The sequence below is a fragment of the Lytechinus pictus genome, chromosome 3 (genome assembly GCF_037042905.1).
Source record: "Lytechinus pictus isolate F3 Inbred chromosome 3, Lp3.0, whole genome shotgun sequence".
In the NCBI taxonomy this organism is placed as follows: Eukaryota; Metazoa; Echinodermata; class Echinoidea; order Temnopleuroida; family Toxopneustidae; genus Lytechinus; species Lytechinus pictus.
The window spans coordinates 41,317,906-41,332,136 of record NC_087247.1 but is presented as its reverse complement, the minus strand read 5'-3'; the positions used below and the strand labels follow the sequence as shown (position 1 = coordinate 41,332,136).

Sequence of the window (14,231 nt, the reverse complement as noted above, 5' to 3'; positions counted from 1 at the left end):
CGTAGTATTATATCATTATATGAATGGTGTTTTTTGTGAATAATTATTTTATAGTAGTTTTTAAAGTCAGCACTGCTACTATATTGAATCGCGTGATGCAGGTGAGACCGCCAGAGGCATTCCACTTGTTTATGTTAACAGAGGTCCATGTCCTTAAAAATTTCCATTGCTGGCAGATGAACAATTATTGTCTGATACATGGTTGATCTCTTTTGAATATTTATCTGACGACGAAAGCATATAGATGGAGGTATATAAAGGAATAGAAATTCTCCACGTGTATTTCTATTTACGAACTCTGTTGCTAATTCCACCCAGAAACTCTTCAATGTTTCATTGTTTTCCCTTGGTTTCTTCAAACAGGTAACATCTGGTGTGATCACCAAGCGTTTGGAGGAAGCAGAACAGACAGAGGAGAAAATCACTGTGGCCAGAGAGAAATACAGAGTGGTAGCCTCTAGAGGATCAGTTATGTACTTTGTGGTGGCCTCACTAGCAGAGATTGATCCCATGTACCAGTTCTCTCTCAAGTATTTCAAGAATGTAAGTACTACTTCTAAGCTTACCTCATTTGAATTTATCCAGTATTCATTACCATGCTATTGGTAAAAAGTGAAACACACTTAATTTGTCCTATATGTTCAAGAAGTTTACAATAACCTAAATTGGATCTTATAGTAAATACTTTTTAGGTACACAACTGGGCACTGTTTTATTCTAAATGTTTATTTTTGTGTAAGTAAAATACCTAGATTGGGGTTGAACCATCTTTAAGGCCAAATCCCTCTATGAATTCAGACCAGAAAATTGATTTCAAGGTCTTATGTTCATGTTTTGAAATGTATTTCCTGAAGAGTGTATTTATGGGTATTTTGTATCTTGCAAAAGTAAGGTTTTAAACTGGATTAGTGAATGTTTAGACATTTACCGTTTAACATTTAATCACAATTTTGAAGGGTATTTGTTTCACTATCTGGCTTTCAATTGTGTCAGTATTATTAGGGGCTTTACAATATATGATTCGTTGTACATTATTTTTTTTGTTATATTTAGCTCTTCAACCTGTGTATAGAGAACAGTGAGAAGAACAGTGACCTTCAAGAGAGGTTAAAGATTTTACTCCGCCAGACAACAATCCAGGTCTACACCAATGTCTCCAGGTACGTGCCTGTATCCATAGAAGGGGACATTGATATAAACTTGCAATCAAATGCAATTTGATTCCACAAGTCAATCATAACTCTTGCAAATATCTAATTGGTTGCTGGCTTTCTTCCAACAGAAAGTATGATCACTTGCTATATTTGTAATTTGTGATTAATTACAAATAAGTTTCTTGCAACACCCCTTCAATATTTAATCATAAATATTTTGGTATATTTGCTTTCCTGTTAACACTGTAAAGTAGCCTAGAGATGTAATGGGGGTAATTGATGACCTATGATGTGGGACTGTATGCCAAGTGTTCCAAGTTTTTGCCTCACGAATGCATAAGTATGCTCTGGCAAGGTGTTGAATCCAGAATTGGCGCCCTCCACCCAGCTGACAAAAAGTGGAAACCAGTACAATGGGAAAGGCAATGCCCCTTCGAGTGAATAATATGTATGATGTGTAGGGTAGATATGCTAAGTGTCCTTTTATAAAGACTTGCATTAAACCAAAATTGTTCCTTATGGTAACTACTAAAGAAAGTTACCTTGATGGTAAGCCTTTACTATATGGGCCTCAAAATCATGTACAATATCAGGAAAAAAAAACACTTACAGGTGTGGCTGATGTATAAGCCTGTTCACGGTTGTAAACTGCGCAGGAGCAGAAAAAGGTCAATTGAGATAAGCCATGACGGTGGCTTTCAAATTCACTGACATAGGCATTTGTGATTTGATGATTATTCATGTATTCCTTGCAAAATATTCATTTTATCACATCCAAGCTGAAGAGTAATAAATAGAGCCTTCATAATCACTGGTATTTGACAGTAGCCTAAACAATAGTCAAATGTGCCAAAAGCAGACAATAAAACAGATTTCCAAACTTTATCCCTGATGTACTATTCTAGTCACCTGGTCTATACAATGCCTTTTGTTCTTAGAATTTGAATACTCTACCGGTAAAGCTTACGCAACATCTACATTTGAAAATGATAGTGCTTATCCTAATGAAAAATCACAAAGGTCATTTGAGAAAAGTTGATCATGAGCTAACCATGAACTGGCTTATTGAGACCATGTAGAAGTAGTATAATATGATCATCATTAAATGTTCTATAAAGGCAGAAATATACATTACTGATAATAATTTGCCAACTTTATTATTTTGCAGGGGTCTGTTTGAGGTTCATAAGCTGGTATTTTCCTTCATGCTGTGTATTGACATCATGAGACAGGATGGAAAGGTGACTAATGAAGAATGGAATTTCTTCCTACGTGGTGTCGCTGGCATGGACAAGGTAAGTGGTGTAGATCAGTGGTTAGGCTTTGGTTAACTCGATACAACATTTTGCAGAGTATTAAAACATGTAAAATGTTTTTGTTAAAAAATAAATGACATCATTTATTTATAATAGTCTAGTTTAGTAACTGATGTATCATGGATGGCCAAACATATATCTTGTAGATACAGTTATCCTATCAGATAGCTATATACATGTAGAAAGATCAAAGTCTGGAAATTTTGGGCACATACTGTTAGAATTCAGACAAATTAATGGAAAGATTTTACCCCTTTGTATCAGATTTTAGCTTGCATTTTTCAGATGATTTGTGTTGTAGTCTTTCATTTTATGTATCAATGAATTCAAAAATTGATAATGAATCATCTTTGAATTTACCAAAACTTAATATAAGCTGTAGGTGAATGCTATATCAGCATGTGCAATCTTGCATGGAATACAATTTGTTAATGTTCTTTTGGTTTTATAGAAAAGACCACCAAAGCCTGATATTCCATGGTTGACGGATGCTGTGTGGAACTCATGCTGTGACCTGGATGACTCTATCCCAGCATTCAAAGGCTTGATGAAGGAAGTTGTTGCTGCACCTATCTTCTGTAAATTGGGAAGGATGGAGGTAAGGAGGTTAAAATACCCAGTGGTAAAATCATCTATTCTTAAAAAACATAACTAAAAAAAATATTTTTAAAGATCTGAGTTCTGTGTGATTAGATTATGTACATCCTGGTTATGTCATCTTCATTTTCATCTGTTTTCTTTTTTTTTATTTATCAAGGCATATGACTTAGGTGATTGATATCTTGAGTTTCCTTAGATATCTCCATAACTTGTGTGAAATAATGATGAATATGGATTCCATGTAAACAACATGTATTTTTTTGTCAAACAGGTGAGACCTAACCCAGAGACATGGGAGGGTTACGGACCTGACCCGCCCCCATGGGTCCCTCCTCAAGAAGGGGAAGAAGAACAGCAACAGGATGACGGTAAAATCAAGGGTCACTATGAAGAAAGACTGACCAGCTTCCAGAAACTCATAATGGTCAAATGCTTCAAGGAAGAGAGTGTAAGTTCTATTTTCATGAAAGTATGAAGATTGTTTTTGTTTATAGTCATTGCAATCTGACACTTTGCCTGTCTGTGAAATTTGTATCTCTGGATAACTTGAAAATTGCATTTTTATTTAATTCAAATTTTGATGTCATTGAATTACGAACTTTGCCATTTTAAACAAGTCAGATGTTCATTCACTCTCTTATTCCCATCTCTTATTCCCATCTCTTGTTTCCTTTCTTGAACAGGTTGTGTTCTGTGTCACAGACTTTGTGAGTGAAAACTTGGGCAAGACCTTTGTAGAGAGTCCACCTGTGGACCTGGCTACCCTGTACACCGACATGACCCCATCCACACCCCTTGTCTTCATCCTGAGTACTGGTTCTGATCCAATGGGAGCATTCCAGAGGTTTGCCAAGGAGAGGAACTACTTGGACCACATCCAGGCTATATCTCTAGGCCAGGGCCAAGGTCCTGTAGCTGAGAAGCTGATTGATGCAGCTGTCAAGAATGGAGACTGGGTCTTCCTTCAGGTAAGCAAATCTCATGGAGCGGCAGTAATTTGGCAGGTTCTTATTGACAGACCTTCCTGATCAAGAATTTGACACTTGTGAAGGGATGATTAAAAAAAAAATTAAGCATACCCAACTTTCAGATATTATCGTCACTTGCAGTGGATAGTGCTATCAGTCAGTCACCAGTGGAGGTTGATTGCATGTCTGAATGCCACTGTGCTATCATGATTAAGAGGTATATTGGCTTCAATATTTTCTCTCTATCATTGTAGTTTGATAAACATTGATATCTTTATACTCCATTAATCTTTTCTTCAGAATTGCCATTTAGCTGCATCATGGATGTTGAGCCTAGAAGAGATTATCAAGGCTTTTGGTGAGCCAGGAGCTGAGATCCATGAAGATTTCCGTCTCTACCTGAGTTCCATGCCAACAAACAAGTTCCCAGTCTCTGTCCTGCAGAACAGTGTCAAGGTTACCAATGAGCCTCCCAAAGGCCTGAGGTCTAACATAAGAAGAGCCTTCTCAGAGATGACTGCACAAGACTTTGAAGAGCACAGTGAGTTTTGAGGCTTTTTTTTTAGTTTACCAATGTTGTCATTCATAAGATTGATATGATTAGGTGCGCTCTTTACCTGCAAAGTTTCTTTTGTAAACGTTTTGTTTTATTCATTGATTTTAAAATGCCTAACATTGGTAAACCTAAATTTTATTTGTACTTTTTAAAAAAATTTCATTCATTTTTTGTTGAACATTTTAGATAATTGGTGTGAGATAAAATATATAATAGGAATATGATTCTTTATTATTTTAATATTATGAATAATACTTCTCAAATTGAATGCTTAATAGGATTCTGAAGTTTTGTTTGTTTTGGGGGGTTTTTTGTCAAGGAACTTTATATGTAGTTAAGTATAATTCTAATTTGATTTTCACTTTTTTTTCAGTCCTGGGAATGTCGTGGAGGAAGATGATCTTTGGCATCTGTCTTTTCCATGCTATCATCCAGGAGCGGAAAAAGTTTGGTCCTCTTGGTTGGAATATCAAGGTACAGTTCCATTTCTTCATTATTGTCTCATTTATTGTGTTCTTCTTCAAGTATAAACCAATGAGATGTATTTTATTGATCCAATGACATCTTCGTGATTCTAAATCCAACAGATAATTCGTTACTTCTACACAATACCATTCTTTTCTTCTTCCACTAAAAGATCTTTATTCAAACTTGCCAAGTCTTGGGACAATCCAACTGTCAATATTCGATAATAGGCATTTGATAATGACACCTTTGTCCTTATTTTATGAGATATTTAAAAAAAAATAGTTGTGTGCTTCTTAAATTAGAGAATCATTTGTTTATGTGATATTTCAGTACGAGTTCAATGAGAGTGATAGAGAATGTGCCTTGGAGAATCTGAAGATGTTCCTTGCAGATGGTGAGATACCTTGGGATGCACTCATCTACATCACTGGAGAGGTAATAATAGTCATACAATCATATTTTCCCATTGCTGTCAGATCCTAAACAAGGAATTATGCATGATGTTCACCCCCACTGTTGTATTGATAAGATGAAATTTATTCTAATTGCTTAGTACAGAACAAGATCTGTGGATTAGGATGTTGTAATGGGTGGACAGTACTACATGACCTTAGATGTCTAAGATCACCTCATCTTGTGACCCCCACCTTTCCTTCACAGTTGATATTTGAATTGAATTTTACTTTTAACCAATCAGAAGTGCGCATTAGGGACTTACTATTGATGTTTTTAGTTGCATTTGATTTTCTAATACAGATTTCTGGTCATAATGCTTCAATTACCTTGTAACAGTATGGTTGCTGTAGACTGATTTCTTGTTCTCATTCTTTCTGAGTTTACTGATGCAAGCATAATGTCTTTTTAATCTCCTGATAGATCACCTATGGAGGTCGGGTAACCGATGCTTGGGATCAGAGGTGTCTCAGGACCATCCTTAGGAGATTCTTTGCTCCTTACACCTTAGAAGAAAATTACAAATACTCAGAGTCAGGTAAAAAATAATTGCTATTATTTTATTGTTACCTCTAGAAGGATAGATTTTAATGCAACTCTGCTTGGGTAGATTGATTCCCCCTTGGGCAGCATTAATGGGGGTGGAGGCAATTGGGTGGAGCCCTTCCCATTTGGGCCAAGTTGTAAAGAAAGAAAGAAAAAGGAAGAAATTACTCAAATATAAAATCATGTCAAAATTGGGTCATCTACTCTTATCAAAATAGCCTGGCACTATCCCTAGTCTTCACTTTATAATAAAATAAATCAAATCACTTTAACATGGTGTAATCTCTTCATTTTTGTACGCCCGTCCGTCCGTTTGTCCGTCCGTTAACTTTTCCTTGTAAACGCGATAACTTCAGTTTAACTTAACCTAGGCTCATATAATTTGGTATGTATGATACCAGCATGGGTCCCAGGAAGCCTAGTGATTTTTGGGTCCAAAGGTCAAGGTCACAGTGACATATTTTCATCTTACCCTTCTGCAGTCGAGCGGTGTTGGCTCAGTCAGTAACGCGTCTGCCCGTCGAACCAAAGATCGTGGGTTCGAGTCCACCCCGGGCGGATGACTGAAGCCAGTGCGTTGTGTGTAAACGTCTCTCCCATGTTTCATAGATGCAGGCTATGTTACAATGGAAAACACTCTGTCCCTCGGATAGGACGTTAAATGGAGGCCCCGTGTAGAGGAGAGTAACCACCTTTGCACGTTAAGAACCCACTGCACTATTCGTATAAGAGTAGGGGGAAACCCTGGTGTAGTGGTCCACCTGCATTCCCCCCAATCAGTTATATCGGGAGGAGAGACCTGCAGGTCATAGTGATTCAGTTCGCTTTTCGCCTCCCAGGCACAGGTGACGCCAAACAAATAATAATAATAATAAACGCGATAACTTCAGTTTAACTTAACCTAGGTTTATATAATTTGGTGTGTATGATACTAGCATTGATCCCAGGAAGCCTATTGATTTTAGGTCAAAGGTCAAGGTCACAGTGACATGTTTTCATCTTACCCTTCTGCAGTCCTTGTAAGCACGTTAACTCCAGTTTAACTTAACCTAGGCTCATATAATTTAGTGTGTATGATACTAGCATAGATACCAGGAAGCCTATTGATTTTGAGGTCAATGGGTCAAAGGTCAAGGTCACAGTGACTTATTTTTATCTTACCCTTCTGCAGTCCTTGTAAATGCGATAACTTCAGTTTAACTTAATCTAGGCTCCTATAATTTGGTTTGTATGATATTAGCATGGATCCCAGGAAGTCTATTGATTTTGAGGTCAAAAGGTCAAGGTCACACTGACATGTTTTCATCTTGCCCTTCTGCAGTCCTTGTAAACGCGATAACTTCAGTTTAACTTAACCTAGGCTCATATAATTTAGTGTGTATGATACTAGCATGGATCCCAGGAAGCCTATTGATTTGAAGGTCAAAAGGTCAAAGGTCAACATCACAGTGACATGTTTTCATCTTACCCTTATTAAGTCCTTGTAAACGCGATAACTTTAGTTTAACTTAACCTAGGATCCTATAATTTGGTGTGTATGATACTAGCATGGATCCCAGGAAGCCTACTGGTTTTGAGGTCAGAATGTCAGAGGTGAAGTCGCCATCTTGTACTTTTCTTGCTTGCAATGACCAATAACTCCATTTTCCGCGTTACAGGCGGGCGTATAATGTGCTTGCCTTAGCGACACTTGTTGGGATTAAGAGACAAGATTTAAACAGATTAGAACTTGATATGGTGGTTATTTAAGGTAGCTGTATCACATTGAATTTTCCCCAGGTATCTACTACAGTCCTGACATGGATACCCTTGGGGAATACAGGAAGTACATCGAAGATCTACCCATCATTGATGAACCAGAGATCTTTGCAATGCATGAAAATGCCAACATTAGCTTCCAGGTAATCATCTCTCTCACTGATATCATACAGGTTGAAGATATTCTCATATCAAGTGATTCATGAGTACATGAATTGCATGTGTTGTTGTTCTCAGATGTTTTTGTTTAAGTGGATTACCTTTTGTAATTTTAATCTACTCTGTTCTCAGAGAAATTTTAACTTCAGTTGTAGTGTATGTACACATAGAATTATAGTAATGAAAACATTGAAGACATGATATTAAACCCTATTGAAATCTCCAACATATCACTGAATTTTGGAAATATCTGTTTGCAAATACATAGCACCTCTTGTATATTTGACCCTACAGGAAACTGATCAAACAAGTATGAAAGGCAAAAGAATGGTCATCTCTTCTAATACAGTCCCTTGAAACATTTCGTACTTACCAGTATATGCACAAAAGAACAGTGAATGTCTCGATAGATGATGGACATTCAATACATAAGGGGATAAGATTTCAGTCTTAAAACAAGAGAACCCATGTTATTCTTGTACAATATCCAGTTTTAAGCTATTTTGATCTATATAGACAAACAGGCAAACTTATTTCCCTTATTTTCTTTGTTATGACAGCGACAAGAGACCCAGACTCTGATCTTTACCATCCTAGAGGTTCAGCCAAGGATGGGAGGAGGTGGAGGAGGAAAGACCAATGATGACATTGTCTATGAGTTAGCAGAGAGTATCCTTACCAAGATACCAGATAATCTAGACATTGATGAAGCTTGGCAAGAAATGTTTAAGGTAATCCATATCTCATCTGTGTTTGTCATACATCAATCTGATTAGTAAGTCTTTCAAAAAATACAGAGCTTTTAATGTCAAATTTGAATTCAGCCATAGTTTCATTGCCATAGAGAGCCTCACTTTTGATACAAGCTTCCTATTACATTGAACACCTTTAATTTTCCTAACTTAAAATTGCCATGCAGTCAGAAGGAATGTTTATGTTTGTTTCATGTTCTTTCCTCTGATGTGTTCTAATTGTTTTCTTGTTACGACAGCCCGATGATAAAGGACGTACCAATTCTCTCACAACTGTACTTGTTCAGGAAGTGGATAGATTCAACAAGCTTTTGAAAGTCTTGAAGGTATGACTCTGATAATACCTTCATGTTTCTACCAAACTGAAAGTTGTGTTAGTGATTTTTTTTTTTTAAGTCATGAGGGTTCATCAGCAATCTGGATGACAGATGATATTTGAATGTAGGAGAAGATCACCACCGTTTATCATGCAATTCAAGGACATGAAAACAACATTTTGTTTTGATTTTATGAACCATTATCTTGCCTATAACTAATCCAAAACACACCTTCAGTTCATTGTTTATTTTATCAGAAGGTAATTTTGCCTAACTGCTTGAACATAGGCAACATGTAGCCTAGCTACTTTACATATTTTTTAGTGGGATTTTTTGCTTGGTCTCAGATCTGTGTCAATGGAGATGGTTTACCCCACTACGTACTAACTAGGTCAATTTCTGTTTAAAATCGTAGTATCTCCAAGTTTGATTGGGGAGGAGATAATTAATATTCTGACCCCGAATGGTGAAACAAACTAGAAATAACTAATAAAGTAGAGCACTGCTAACTTACAGTCCCGTCATAGACATTAGCTTCAAGCATTGTCACCCAAGGAAAGTGGAATAATGACCATTTGAAGCAATGTATGGAATATACACTGCATTACATATCATTGTTTTGTCATCAAAGTCTCTCCATCCTGGGTGATTGACAACACCTGTTACTGGATAGGTAGTCTGTATATCTCATGAAAGCTGAAGATGAGTAATACATCTTTTACTGTCTCTTTCAATTTTATACAGAGCTCACTGAAGACCATCCAGAAAGCCATCAAGGGTCTGGTGGTGATGTCTGAAGAACTTGAGCGAGTATACAACAGCTTTCTCAACAACCAAGTTCCTACAATGTGGTCTGATGCAGCCTACCCATCCCTCAAGCCTCTGGCTTCATGGGTCAAGGACCTTCTTCTTAGGGTTGGATTTATTGGGGTGAGTATGCTTCCCGAGTGCTCAAAAGGGTATTGGTTTAATGATGACCCAACATTTTGCTTCATTGAGTACACATCTAAAAGCTTAAATTGCCAATGTAATTATTCTACATTTGTACAACTTCCAAGGTTTGTACCACCAAACATTCATTCTATCAGTTCTTCTACTATGCTCTAAAAATCAGTGACCAACTTTCAAGAGAAAGTTGTGCTTGATTTGTAATGTGTATGTCTTTTCTTGTAAGCATGGTGGTTAAAGAAAAGGGGTATTGTGAAAATACTCATGAAAGATTTCTTCAACTTGATAAGATTTATCTTACCTTACACATTTTGTTACTCTAAGATGTGTTTCCTTTCATTAAGAAAGTGGAAATTTTCATTAAAAAAAAAGAGTGTTAGCATATCATATTGTTATAAGTTATTCTTCCCTTATTTCCCCCTTCAGCATTGGATCCTCCATGGGCCTCCAAAATCTTTCTGGATTTCTGGTTTCTTCTACACGCAAGGTAAACAGCCATAAACTTGTTGATGTAATTGATTACTGCTACTTTATTAGCTTAAATTTTCATGGTGAATTTATATATGTTAACTTTATCTGTCCAATGTCACAAAAATTGCTGCGCATAAAATCTACTTCAGAATTCTAACATAAATAAAGTATGAAAATGTTGCCTTGTATAGTAATTGAGAATATTAATCTACCATTAAGTAACTTTAAAATATATGGTGGTTTGTAAACTCTAATTTGCCCACCATTTATTGCATACTTCTGACAACTGTAAGTGAGATCTTTAAAAATCTTAATGAGATCAATCTTATATTTGCATCCTGCAGGTTTCCTGACTGGTACACTGCAGAATTATGCAAGAAAGTATGACTACCCAATTGACCAGCTCAGTTTCCACTTCCGTCCTATGCCCATATACCGTGACCAGGCTGAAGTTGCTATCCAACAAGATCAACTCAGCTTTGGTCAGGTTACTGATGCTGACAAAGAGGTAGGAGAATGAAAGATCTTCCAAATATGTAGAATTTATGTAATTTACATGCAGGATATTTGTATATTACAGTATATTTCTCGCACTCTAATCTATGAAACATGCACTTTAGCTTTTTATTTGTACATGTATTTCCTCTTTTATGTGCATTCCTCCTCCATTTCTCTCTTTATGTTTCTGCAATTTTTAACATTAATTTTGTAATTGACCGATAGATTTCATGACACAAAATTGGAGTAAACTATCAACAGGCCAATTAATAATCCTTTCTTTTAAAAGATTTTCCTGGCAAAGTATGGAACCCATAATTTTTCATTAAATTTCTTAGTTTTGTTTTAATTTTTAGTTGAGGCAAAACATTGTTAATACTGTTAAAATTATTTTGTTGTCAAAGTGCTTGAAATCACTTGAGACATTAGCTTTTATATTTGCATAAAAGAATATGTGTTTAAAATGTATCTTTCTAAAATTCTGTTCATTGATTTTGTTCTGATTCTGTGTCAGCATGAATGATCCTTTAAACATTTTATTTTTATAAGATAGGCAACGTCTTTTTTTTTATTATTGCTTCAATTGCCATATCTAAAAAAGATTGGAAAATACTTAAGGGTAATAAGAATTTGAGTCTGGAAGAAATACTTGATGTCACTTCATTTCTGTCTTTCTTATGTACTGCATAATATTACATCACAGATAATTTTGACTATATAATGTGTTAACTTTTGAACTTCATGACTCTATTTACTGAAAATGTAATATTGCATGTTCTTTAGAAAAGCCTTGTCTATCTTTTCCCATTTCTTCATCTTACCTTTGTTTATTCTACCATTGTATGTAAACTCTTTCTATCTTTTCTATCTCTACCGTATCTCTTTGTAACATTACATTGTCTGTGTCTTGTGTGTTGTGTGTTTCATGTTTAGGAGAGAAAGAAAAAAAGCAAAGAGGACATAGAATCTAGCTGTATCAAGTCAGACGTAAGCATAGATGTAGGGTTAAGGAATGATAGTCCAAGTGTACTTGTCATGAAGTAAAGATGTACCCTCGCACACCAAATGCCTATTTTCACTCCAATAGAACGAACTGAAAATATTGCTTTTCCAAAATCTTACATGTACATCATAAATAATACAAGTGATTTTTCTTAAAATTTGAGTTTGTCAGCAAACAAATTTTTTTTTACGGCAATTCATTGGTCAATTGAGAGTTAATCTGGTGCTGTGACAGAGGTATACTTCTTTACTTTTGTTTGACGGATTGGTAAGTAGATACAGGATAATTACAATACCATTGTAGTTGCTATTTCCAGTTTGAATGTTAGCTTGTTAAGTTGCAAGGAATTGAATTGAATATTGTCTCTAATTGATTTTATTCCCTTGTGCTTCTGTTTATGTTTTTGACCATTATTGACTCGTATAACCTTATTTGTCCCATGGTAATTCCCCTTCTTGAATGGAACAGAAATCAGCAGGTGATGGTAGAGATCTTGATGAGGAAGTAAGTAGAGTGGTTTGGAAGGGTTTTTTTCCCCTCTGGTATATGATGATTTGACGTGCACTGACATCCAAGACCCAGACCCACACTTCACAATCCTTTCCCCTTTTATAGCACCTGAATCACAGTAATGATAACCATTGGTGGATTGGCATAGGAAACTAACCATCAACTAAAAATGTCTTATGTAAGATGATTACATCTCTAAGAGTGGTCATGTTTACTTTTGATTTACCCCATAATTGGATGGAGCTATTTTATACTGGAAATTGATTAATTAATGAAGTCTATGGTGAAAGGTTATTTTACTAACAAAGAAAATGGAATAACAGCATTTATAATCATGTTTTTCTCAGTTTCCTATAGCCAGTTGAAGCAGGGATATAGGCCTACCACATTACAGCCATAAAACTTTCATTTTATACGGCTAAACTTTGCATAGGAGGTTTAATCCAGGAGGGAATTTAAACCTTGATTTACACAGCTTCTGAGCACATAATTGCACTGGATACAGAGCATACACTGAGGAAGGTCCAAGAATAAATGCGCCCTTTTGGCAAAGAGCATTAAATTCATGTTTGAATGAAGTGTGGTTATACACGCCACAGTATCAGCATTTTCGATATATTAGACCCCTCCTGGTTTAAACCTCTGTTGTAAGCTCCAGCCAATGTTATTAACCAAACCCTCTGCACCTGAGCTAAAAAGTATTTAATAAATTATAACCTCAGATTGCATAAAAAATGTCATAATGCTAAACCTACAAAAGAAATAATAAAATCACACTGTATCTTGAAATGTATATGAGTGAAAAGTGTAACCAGAAACATGAATAAGATTGCTTCATATTAAAGTGATATGGTGTTGAAAAGCGTTCCTTGTCTTGCAAATTATTGACACCATCATTTATGATACCCTTCCCCTTCCCTTTGTTTTTGCATATTCAAATGGTTGATTAATGATAAAGATGGTATATACTTTCAACTGATATTAAGTGTGAGTGTGATTTAGGGTGAAATACATATGGTATATTTTTCAAAAATGATTAATAAATGCAAGGATAAGTCAATGATGCACATCACACCACTGCAAAATATACCATATCCATTTTCACCATGTAACACAATCAAGCACCATCTATGAAGGCCTTTGATTAATGACGGATTATGGGTTACCTAGGAGTTTAGCAATCGCGCATTTCACCATTTTATGACTGAATGAAAGTTACTCCTCGAAAACCATCAATTTAAACTCTGTGTTGTCAGAAATGTCAATATGAATATTGTAGTTTCATTCCAGTGGAAAATATTACACTCTAATGACTGTTAGAGAGGTAGGCTAACTGCTGAAGGATTCATGTGTCATATAGATCACAATTTCTACACCAAACTCTAAATTTATCTGGAGGTTTCCATGTGGAAGCAATACATACAGGCCCAGTTATTGGTTTAAGAGACTACTTAAATTTATTCATCTTTTGAATTATGAATCACAGACACTTGTATCAGCACAATACCAATAAAACATCCATATTACTTTATTATCTTGAATGATTTTCAAAGTGATTTATGCTCGACAAGTCAAGTGTCGTTTGAGGTTGAAATAACTTCAAAGTTATATTGTTTGTTTTCAATACGAAGACTTAAATTTAATTCTGGTAGTTATTCTGACATGTTTTCTTTGTATGGATTTGAACTAATTAATTTATTTAACTGGCACTGCTGTTTGGGACAAATTTTAACTAACACAATATCACATGCACG

General features: G+C 35.7%; 1 protein-coding gene across 2 annotated transcripts in view; it reads left to right on the top strand.

Moving 5' to 3' along the window:
• The window catches only part of LOC129257220 (dynein axonemal heavy chain 6-like), a 62,860-nt gene that overhangs the window by 43,566 nt on the left and 5,063 nt on the right, over positions 1–14,231 (top strand). Inside the window, exons 55-71 of one of the 2 annotated variants that reach the window (XM_054895499.2) lie at positions 364–543; positions 1,054–1,160; positions 2,323–2,449; positions 2,922–3,068; positions 3,342–3,518; positions 3,754–4,038; positions 4,339–4,579; positions 4,968–5,068; positions 5,393–5,497; positions 5,939–6,053; positions 7,841–7,962; positions 8,539–8,709; positions 8,970–9,056; positions 9,792–9,977; positions 10,422–10,482; positions 10,811–10,974; positions 12,436–12,471. In XM_054895499.2, the coding sequence (XP_054751474.2) occupies positions 364–543; positions 1,054–1,160; positions 2,323–2,449; positions 2,922–3,068; positions 3,342–3,518; positions 3,754–4,038; positions 4,339–4,579; positions 4,968–5,068; positions 5,393–5,497; positions 5,939–6,053; positions 7,841–7,962; positions 8,539–8,709; positions 8,970–9,056; positions 9,792–9,977; positions 10,422–10,482; positions 10,811–10,974; positions 12,436–12,471 (2,412 nt within the window). The remainder of the gene's footprint in view (positions 1–363; positions 544–1,053; positions 1,161–2,322; positions 2,450–2,921; positions 3,069–3,341; positions 3,519–3,753; positions 4,039–4,338; positions 4,580–4,967; positions 5,069–5,392; positions 5,498–5,938; positions 6,054–7,840; positions 7,963–8,538; positions 8,710–8,969; positions 9,057–9,791; positions 9,978–10,421; positions 10,483–10,810; positions 10,975–12,435; positions 12,472–14,231) is intronic. The other variant, XM_054895501.2, reaches the window with a different exon arrangement.